The sequence below is a fragment of the Atta colombica genome, unplaced genomic scaffold, assembly GCF_001594045.1.
Source record: "Atta colombica isolate Treedump-2 unplaced genomic scaffold, Acol1.0 scaffold281, whole genome shotgun sequence".
Taxonomy (NCBI): domain Eukaryota; kingdom Metazoa; phylum Arthropoda; class Insecta; order Hymenoptera; family Formicidae; genus Atta; species Atta colombica.
The window spans coordinates 643,556-653,628 of NW_017259383.1; the positions used below are offsets into that span (position 1 = coordinate 643,556).

At 36.9% G+C, this 10,073-nt stretch overlaps 3 protein-coding genes across 3 annotated transcripts in view; 2 read left to right on the plus strand and 1 right to left on the minus strand.

Moving 5' to 3' along the window:
* The first annotated feature begins 667 nt into the window (after positions 1-667).
* LOC108689903 (protein sly1 homolog) lies at positions 668-2,939 on the plus strand. Its single transcript, XM_018196861.1, has one exon. The coding sequence runs from the start codon at positions 887-889 to the stop codon at positions 2,777-2,779; it is 1,893 nt and encodes a 630-aa protein (XP_018052350.1). The 5' UTR covers positions 668-886; the 3' UTR covers positions 2,780-2,939.
* Positions 2,940-3,013: 74 nt separating this feature from the next.
* LOC108689904 (coiled-coil domain-containing protein 42 homolog) lies at positions 3,014-5,439 on the plus strand. Its single transcript, XM_018196862.1, has 4 exons — positions 3,014-3,299; positions 3,635-3,923; positions 4,070-4,309; positions 5,089-5,439. The coding sequence occupies exons 1-4, from the start codon at positions 3,181-3,183 to the stop codon at positions 5,437-5,439; spliced, it is 999 nt and encodes a 332-aa protein (XP_018052351.1). The 5' UTR covers positions 3,014-3,180.
* A 380-nt stretch (positions 5,440-5,819) lies between these two features.
* Positions 5,820-10,073, minus strand: part of LOC108689919 (coiled-coil domain-containing protein 63-like) — a 5,610-nt gene continuing 1,356 nt past the window's right edge. The window contains exons 3-7 of the mRNA XM_018196887.1: positions 8,738-9,072; positions 7,882-8,105; positions 7,221-7,483; positions 6,349-6,638; positions 5,820-6,000 (exon numbers count right to left, since the gene is read on the minus strand). Of these exons, the coding sequence (XP_018052376.1) occupies positions 5,820-6,000; positions 6,349-6,638; positions 7,221-7,483; positions 7,882-8,105; positions 8,738-9,072 (1,293 nt within the window). The remainder of the gene's footprint in view (positions 6,001-6,348; positions 6,639-7,220; positions 7,484-7,881; positions 8,106-8,737; positions 9,073-10,073) is intronic.

Sequence of the window (10,073 nt, forward strand, 5' to 3'; positions counted from 1 at the left end):
ATTGATATAAAAAATTTGGTATAAAAAACAATTAAAAGAATAATTTTCGCACTGCTTCTTTTACAGAAATTCAAGATTTGAAGAAATGAGAAAAAATTACTCATAATTAATTTATATATAATTAATTATATATAAATTATTATATAATTATATATGAGTAATTTTTTCAAACCTGACTTCCTGTAATAAAAAAAAATGCGAAAATTATCCTTTTTGTTTTTTATGTTTCTCATTATCATTAAATACTGTTTTCTGTATAAACAGTAATTTTACAAAAGAAATAAAGATATATGGACATATTTCATATATGATTATACATGTTTATATTGTACATTTAAACATGAAATATTTTTTCCCGGAATGTACAAGATATTATTTTGATGTAAATGTTCTCTTGAATATTGCTGAGTAGCAATCATGTATAACTTTTTCTTTAGAATGGAAACGTGAAAAGTGAAAATTTTTTGTATATGAATGTGTTTAGAGAAAAAGTTACATGACCGCTATCTTGATCGTGATAGAGCAATGATAGATAATTTAGATAACTGCGAAGTAACTAGGTAAATGTTACGTTATGTTTGCTGTAGGTAAATGAGATCACTGTGCTTTTTAGATAACTCATACATTTATATCGACCATGAAAAATGTGACGTGTCCGTCTCTCCATCATACGAATAGTTTGACAGTTCGAAGGGAGTGCAAGATCGAAGGTTAACAGATTTCTAAGAATTCTATATGCGATACCGAGTGCGCGTCAAGTTCGACATCTCCCAGGAATCACAGTGGCGTTTACGAGCCACGTAACTTGACTGGCCTCCGGTTCTCGATCGAGTACGAGTACCCGGGTATCGCGTGCGAGGTTAAGTTCCTCGATAGGCCCGCCAAGATGAGCCTACGCGATCGTCAAATAAACGCTCTGAAGCAGATGCTGAATCTGAATTTGCCCGAGCCGGGGCTCGAAAGCGCGGTGCCCACGTGGAAGATTCTCGTTTACGATCGCCTTGGCCAGGACATCATATCGCCGTTGATCTCTGTCAAGGAGCTGCGCGAGCTTGGCATCACGTTACACATGCAGTTGCATTCGGACCGTGACTCTATCCCCGAGGTACCGGCGATCTATTTCTGCGCGCCCACGGACGAGAATCTTGGCAGGATCGGCCAGGATCTGCAGAACGGCCTGTATGATATCTATCATCTGAATTTCATTTCGCCAATTAGCCGGCAGAGGATGGAAGATCTGGCGACTGCGGCGTTGCTCGGTGGTGTCGTCGCCAGCATTCACAAGGTGTTCGATCAGTACCTGAACTTTATTACTCTGGAGGATGATCTGTTTGTCCTGCGACATCAGAACAGCGATGTGATATCCTATCATGCGATCAACCGTGGTGATGTCAAAGACAGCGAAATGGAGTCTGTAATGGATATTATTGTAGACTGTTTGTTTTCAGTATTTGTCACTTTGGGCACCGTGCCGATCATAAGATGTCCCAGGGGTAATGCTGCTGAGATGGTTGCCAAGATGATCGATAAGAAACTGCGAGAGAACGTATGGGATGCGAGGAACAATCTGTTCGAGGGTGAAGCATCTGCAACTGGTCATTACAGTTTTCAGAGGCCTCTGCTCATTGTGCTGGACCGTAACGTTGATATGGCTACTCCATTGCATCACACGTGGACGTACCAGGCACTGGCACATGATGTTCTGGAAATGGCATTGAATAGGCTTGTTGTAGAGGAGAATGTAGGACGATCTCCCACTGGTGGGACACGCTCCAAGACACGCGCTTACGAACTGGACAACCGGGATCGCTTCTGGTGCCAGCACAAAGGTAGTCCGTTCCCCAGAGTGGCAGAGGCCATACAGGAGGAGCTGGAGCAGTACCGTACTTTCGAGGAGGACGTGAAGAAACTCAAATTCTCTATGGGCATTGACAATGACAGCGAGGTAGCGTTGTCTATGGTATCCAATAACACAGCGCGTTTGACGAGCGCCGTGAATTCGTTGCCGCAACTCCTAGAGATGAAACGGCTGATCGATATGCACACTTCAGTAGCCACAGGTATTCTGAACGCTATCAAGTCTAGACGACTCGATACGTTCTTCGAACTGGAGGAAAAAATTATGAGTAAGCAAACGTTGGATCGGAGCGTATTGGAGACCATCGGCGATCCAGATTGCGGCACTCCTGAAGATAAACTACGTCTTGCTATTATTTATTTTATTTGCACGAATATGTCCGACGCGGATTACAATAAATTGGAGACGGCACTAACCGCAGCCGGCTGCGATCTGAATCCACTGATATATATAAAGCGGTTACGCAATTACACTAGGATAGCCGAGATCCAGAGTAGTTACGAAGGCGGCGGTACCAAGACAGTCAGTATGTTCTCCAAACTGATGAATCAAGGCTCATCATTCGTCATGGAGGGCGTGAAGAATCTGGTAGTAAAAAAGCATAATCTACCAGTCACCAAGATAGTGGATGAACTGATGGAATCTAAGCAGTCCTCGCGTACCGAGGATTACCTCTATCTGGATCCGAAGCAACTCAAGCACACCGAACAGATGCCGAAGAATCGGCCGACGTTCCAGGATGTGATAGTCTTTGTAGTTGGCGGCGGCAATTACATAGAGTACCAGAATCTGGTGGACTATGTGAAGCAACGAAGCGGAGCTGGGGTGAATAAACGAGTGATCTACGGCTCCACGACCTTCAACAACGCTAAGCAATTGCTCAAGCAACTTTCTCTGCTCGGCCAGGAAGTCCACTCATGAACGAATACGCTTTGATCATTCTCGCCAACCCCCCTTCCGTTCATCTCTCTCTTTCATCCGCGTGATATCTAATAACTATGCATTTTTTTTTTTAATAAGGTCGTTGTTAGCTCTTGTATAAAGTGTACGATATAAATAAAATCTGGTTCGTTATTTTCAACAATGCCTCTCCTGCCATCGACTTTCCCTTCCACTACGTGTCTACACTGTCTATACCACGTGTTTCTTGTCTCTTTCTTGCGCCTACGTGTACGCGACTGCATTCAATTTGTTTGATCGATCAATCGTACATAGCAAACATGTGCTTTCTTTCACGTCATTTTTTTAAAAGCCTACAGACACTCTCGTATTGACACATTTATTGAATTGTTAATAAAGAAACGTTTTGAAAAGAAAAAGAAATGGCTATGGCGCAAGATAAGTCGAGAAATCTCGTGCAAAGAACTGTTATCCCGACCGATTCGCAGAAAGCAGTTTTGGAGTACTTTATATCTAAGCAAGAGGAACGTCAGTCTATCAAGTAATTAACAAATAGTTATAAATGTTGTAATAAGATATTTTTAATTATTCTTTATCAAAAGACCATGCGTTTATCAATAATTGGTAGGCATAATAAAATAGTTCGAAGATATATAAGGAATGTAAAAATAGACAATCTACTGTATCACATAACAATCGATAAGAATACGAAGCGCGCGCGGACAGTACAATAAAATTATCAATTCTCATGTTAATTTTATTAATAACAAAAACAATTATATTTTTAATAAATTTTAAAATAAATTTAATTTGTTATATTTTGTTATTTATTATATTTATAAGTTACATTCTTGTCATTATGTATAACAATATTAGAAAATATCCAGAATGGGACAAAGCGAGGGTTTGTCCGGCAACCGAGGTGATCAGGATTCGTCAAGAATTAGCTGAAATTAATGAAATATTAAAGGAGAAACGAGAGGAACAGAAAATAAGACGTAAATATATGGATGAGCAATGGGAGGAGGCGAGAGAGCAGCAATTGCAATTGCGACAGTCTCTCATAAAATTTAATACGCTCGTAAGGCAGAACATCGAGAAGTGCGAGCGAGCTGAGCAAAAAATCAAGGAGGAGCATGAGCGTCAGGAAAAATACAAGCAAGAAGTACGCAGTTAAGGAAAGAAAACTCCGAAAAGGACCTCGTGATCTTAATTTCAATCGAGCGACTTACAATTTACTTAATTAAACTTAATTAAAATCAAGAAGAATTTCATATATCGGTTGTAACTGATATTTTTTTTTTTTATTAGATCGAGGAATTGGAGCAGAAATTGCAGTATATGATAGGCGTACGTGATAAAATGCAGCGATTCGTAGGGGAATACAGGAAGTACCAAAATTACTTGGACAAGGTCGTGAACGAGACGGGCGAGTTTCAATCGATTAATGAAATTTTTAATCGCTACGAAACTTTAGTCGAGACTAGGCAGACATTGTCTGATCAACAAGATAAAAACCTTCAGATGCTAGAAGAAAAAGGAACAAAAATAGTATTGTTCGAATAATCATCTGTCTTATATGTCTCATCATGATCTTATAAATTCGCACATATACATTATTCTATTATAAATTATTTAATTTAATCGCTTTATTTTTGCATTAAGATTCTGCTCACAATGGAAGAAATATATTAGAAACAAAATAAATATTAAATTTAGAAAAATTAAAAAATTAAAAATAGAGATTAAACTTAACACACAATAGATATAAATAAAATATGAGGCATAATTATATTAGGAACAGGAATAAATATTAAATATTAGAGAAATAAAATAATTAGAAATAAAGATTAAATGTAACAACAGCAGATATAAATAAATTTATTTATATTTATTGTGCGATACGTTTAATTTTTATTTCTAATTTTTTATCTTTCTAATATTTTATAATTCTTATTCTTGTAATATTTCTTCTATTGTCCGCAGATCCTAAATATAATTAACACGTACTATATCGCAATAACGTGCTCTATCAATTTTCGCAAATTCAAAACAGTACTTTTTTTCATATATCTTTTACTGAAATATCTCTATGTTTTATTTTATCACGTGTTCTTACCCATATATGTTTACATCTGCTATTCTTTTCTTTGTACGATTTTTACTCGAATTTTTCTCGTATAAATCTCTTTTATGAATTTAATATCTCTTAGCTTTCAAATATATTCGTTTTCAAACGGTATATTTTCTCTTGCCATCTTTCCTTTCAATAGAAAAAAAAAGAATTGAAAAGTCAAGAGTTATAGAGATAATTTTCTTTATACATGCAGCACCATTTGACAGAAACCAAGACGCAAGTATTGATGGGACTGAATAATAAAGTGGCGCAATTGCAAGAAAGATATGATCGAGCGAAAGTGGAGGCTTTGAGATGGGAGATGATCATTTCGAAAATAAAGGAAACCGCCGCGACGAAGAATTTGGAGCTTACGCAAGTGAAGGCATGCTGTTGGAACATCTATCAGCAGATTTGCAAGAGGAAAGAGATACCCGTCAAGGTGAGCAGCGAGGACGTCGAACAACAGCTGATTCACATTAAGCGTACTATCCTTGAATTGAAGCGAATTATCAAGACTATCAAGAAGAAGGTACGAAAAGAGAAAGGTTCGCTGCATGAATAGAGGTATCTATCATCTCATTACCGCGACTGATTGTGATTCTGCGGTAAAACTAGCGGTAGTAAAGCTAGCGAATGAATGAAACACTGCTGTTTAATAACGAAAAATTTCAAATTGTATCACCATAGAAAAAAAACGAATGTTTTTTTTTAAATATATATATATATATATATTTGAAAGTAAAATTAATTAAAATAAATAAATACAATTCACAAAAATCAATTCGTAAAATTATTATTTTCTTTGTGTCGCTATTGCGTTTGCAACAATCTGGCGATTCCCTCATTGGCTGAATTCTTGTAAGCTTCACGCGAACGTTGTTAGAATCCTAGCAAAATCCACGTCGCAAATCCACGAAAAAAATGTGCCATCGTTAATTCCGTTTATTGATAACGTCTTTGAATAATCTTCCTAGCTGCCGGTAAGTGACAGCCAGACACGTTGTGAAGCAGCTCTGTGTAATCCTCCATGAGCCGTTCTTGCAGCTTCTGCATGGCTTCGGCACGTGTCAGTGGTACCTCTAGACCCTCTGAGACGAACTGCATATGTTCTTGTTCCACGCAGCTGCATTTGAGGACGTTAAAGTAGTCAGATGAAAGTTGACACACGGTCCGGATATCCTCGACGTGTGTTTAACGATTATAATCAGCTAATAAAATCTTTTCCTAATTGTCATACTGATTAGATATATACACTGATTAAATATTATTACTTGTATGTATTGTAAGTGTCTATCTAATTCGTGTTTTGATAGGAAAAGAACTGATCTATTTTAAGTATCAAACGGAAATTAGATTATCACATTCAGGATTAAACGTTCGAAATATTGGAAAATGGAGAATACTCGATAGATCAGAAGGACGGGTTCAAGGATAGGATAAAGGAACGTGAGAAGGTATAAATAAGACTCACAGGACACAAGGTTGGGTGGGTACGATACGATTGAGAACGGGCACTTCCAGCTTGGGTCTCTTCTCCTCATCCAGCCGCAATTGTGGAACTTTGCTTTCCTTGTCTACCCAATAGACCTTGTGGAACATCTCGGTGATTCGTTTCTCGATAATACCCAAGTAGAGCATGACGTTGCTCATGGTAACGTGAGTATTGTCGCCCAATAATTCTAAAATCGGTGAATTGTCGCAGCGTATCGCCTTGAAGAGGCTGTCGATTCCTTGCAGCAGCTTGTCCATTACGTTGTTGCACTGGAATGAAACATGAGTAATCGTTTATTATTCATTCGGACTGCAGTTTACCGAGTCGTCATGCGGATATCAAAATTCGTTTTATTAGGATCAAGGGTAACAAAATAAGCTCAAGAATGACAAAATAATCCTTGAAAAGTGCGGAGTTAATTTGCTAATGACGATTTCAGGACATTTTGTTATTAATCAACATTGACAGATATCAAAAGAGTAATCCAATTCTTACTCAAATAACATTTGTTACTTTTAATTTCAACGTATGTCAAAATACAAAGCAATTCATTATTAGTTTCAAAGCATCCATATTAACACTTACATTAGTAAATAATATTTAAACTAAATTTGAGTCAAATTTAATAATGTTTCTGAATTAAACCATTTAACTTTATTGTTTTAGTTAAATTAACGTCATATTGAGTAGAAACAGGCGACTTATAGAAATGATTAAAAATAACTCTAATTGAACATTTTGACATTATAAATTTAAGCGAACGATAATGTTTTTCGTTTTAAATTCAAGTTTCAAGAAAATAATCCTAGCACGAAATTTCCAGCAAGTTCCGAATAATTTTCTCTTTTAACCTTAGCAAGATTATTTTCAGCAGTGTCCGCTAGTGCTATTTGTTCTTCCAATTCCTTGGTGATTTTCTCCAAGTTCTCAGCTTGCTCTTGATCGCGATGAACATTTAAAGCACGTGCCTCATCGATAGCTACTGTCAACTGTTCCATCCTCGTCTGAAGACTCTCTAGTTCGTCGTTCAGCTCGTTCACATAACTAAAGAGTGCGAAATTCTCTTCTTCTTGCTTGATGAAGTGCGCAGTAAGCTTGTCGATTTCTTGCTCTCCTGTTTATTTTTGCCGCATTAATTGGAATCAAGATTTTAGATCAATAATACAAGTTATTAAATATAAAGTTTGGATATTGTGTAAGTATTAACCCGCTATTACTGATAATTTTAATCTAAGGATTAAACTTTAAAGTTCATTCTAAAAATTTCATGTTGATTTGAACTCTTAATTAGCTCTCTCTTCTTTCTCTTTGGGCTTTAATAAATTTCATCTTATAATTAGTAATACTAGATTGACATACACCTACGTCTTCAATTGTAAAACACTTAGAAAACTAGGGCAAGTTTAAGAGTTCCGTGAGAAAATCCGAGAACACTTTACAAAGAGAGAACTCATTCTTGAAAATCAGATTGCCTGATTATTCTAATTGTAAGTAAGAGCCGGTTTACGGTACCAGTGAATTGCTTGATCGTCTGCAAGATTTGCGTGAAGGCCGCTATTTTATTCTGTTTCTCTTCCCGTTTAGCTTGTCGCTCGGCTTCCCTCTTCGCATTCAGATCGACCATCTCGCGGAACTGTCCTTTCACACCAAGAAATTCCTGCAGTTTCATCTCGTTATCCAGAGTTCTCTTCAATTCACACATTTCCAATGTGTGATTCTTCAAGTCCCTTATTCCTCTGAAAACAAATGCCTTCTCTCTCAGTTTATGATCAGTTTATGTTGATCGGAATTTTTCTCTTTGCTCGATAAAAAAATTACGCAAATTCGCGACTGAATAAATTCAAGAAACCGTTACGGCATATCGGACGGAAAGCGCGAGCGGCGGAAATTCTATGCGCCATTGGCTCTGCCGATCGTTGCTCTCCGAGTTTCTAATTCAAAGACAACGACGAGGCTAAAGTAAGTTATAATAATAATTGTGGCTCTAAGAATAAATTCAATACAAATAAAATGCCTATGTGAGCCTCCGTGTTAGTGCTTGCAAATTGTATCTTATCGCTTTATGAAATCTATACTTTACGTACAGCCACGGAGGATCAAATAGACTTTTTATTTGTATTAAATATCAGACCGTATCAGACATTCATTAAGGATGCGAATATCTGAGATTTCGCGTAGTTAGTAACAAAAAAACCATTTGAATTATGGGGACAACGATCTGGCGAAGGTTTCCACTTTCGCGACTTTATAAATGGTTATTGATTGGCAACAGCGATGTTGTGTAAATCACTAACATTTTAGCTTGCGCAGATCGAGTTTCACGATGTGGCACCAATCAACGACGCGGAAAATCCGCGTCGCATCCTACCTCTCGCGAAGTGCTTGGATCTTGTTGAGCTCCTCGTCCCGCTGATTGAACGTAACCGTCGCCTGTTCGATCAGATCGTTGATGACCTGCTTACCAGTGTTCAATTGGCCGATCAGCTTATTCCACACCTGCATGAATTGCGTCCGTTCGTTCAGCAAGGTTTCAATCTCAGCGCGCAGCTTCGTATTTTCCGTTAGCATCAAATTGAATCTTTTGGTAGCCATCTCCACCCGATTTTCCAGCGTGAATACCGTCTTAGTATGTTGCGCTGCTATCTCCCGCGATTGCACGTCGGTGCGCACTTTCATCTTCATGCTCGTGACATCCTTCGAAAGCTGTAACAACATTCTTACATGTCGTAGACGTGATGTCGCAGGATGAAATTTTTCTTCATTTTAAAGAGACAATCCGATCTCAAATAACAAATCGCGCTTTCATTCGATTACCGATTACTACGGTATCCGTAAAGCATTGTTTGCAGTTTTCGTATCAAATATTCTTATTTTTATCACTAGAATGCTATCATGTGTAAATTTTATGTGCATTGAGCGTTGAAGTTGTGTCTTTAGTGATCATCAGGAGATCCAATCTATCATGCTAAAAATTGAGACAAGTGGGAAAAAATTTTTAAAAATTTAATCCGTCATATATCAGTTTCGTATTATAACAGAGTGATAAGTAATATAAATTTTTAAACAGTTTTGTGTCATTATTTTATTAGTAAAATGTTTTTGAAGATATTGTACTTTTCATATTTACTCCAAGATTAAATTTGATGTGTGCTTATTCGTTCTTTTCTATTAAATTAATAGGGTAACTCCCGCAAATATGCCGCGTTGGAATTACACAGAAGTCAGAAAAAATAGAAGGAGTGAGGGTAATTTTTCTGCAATATTCTGTTATATGCCTTTATGTTATATTAATATTGAATTATGATTTCAGCTTCTTACTGTTAATATTAATGAAATTATTGTGAGTTGAATCGATTTGTCACTGTAATAATATATAATAATAGCGCCATCATAAATTATAATCTACGTAAAATGATTAAAATGATACTATAGGGCGTGTAAAAGACTTAGTGGTTATTTTGTGATGCGTACATGTACAGGAATAGTAAAGCATGTTGTATAGCAAAATATAAATGTTTTGTTCTTATTTTCTTTGTTCAGTTTGTTGTCTTGTATCCCACCTGTTTGGAATATACCGCATTTTTAGCGGGCGGGATTTATGCCCAAAACATACAAAGTTTATAGATTGAATTCAGTGCACTAAATGCAATAAACGCATTACATAAAATATATATATCTCATAACATTTGTAATATATATATATA

Coding starts and splice junctions, on each gene's coding strand:
- LOC108689903 (XM_018196861.1), top strand. CDS start 887: ATGAGCCTACGCGATCGTCAAATAAACGCTCTGAAGCAGATGCTGAAT.
- LOC108689904 (XM_018196862.1), top strand. CDS start 3,181: ATGGCTATGGCGCAAGATAAGTCGAGAAATCTCGTGCAAAGAACTGTT. Junction 3,300..3,634: donor GAGGAACGTCAGTCTATCAA/GTAATTAACAAA, acceptor TAACAATATTAG/AAAATATCCAGAATGGGACA. Junction 4,310..5,088: donor AAGAAAAAGGAACAAAAATA/GTATTGTTCGAA, acceptor TTATACATGCAG/CACCATTTGACAGAAACCAA.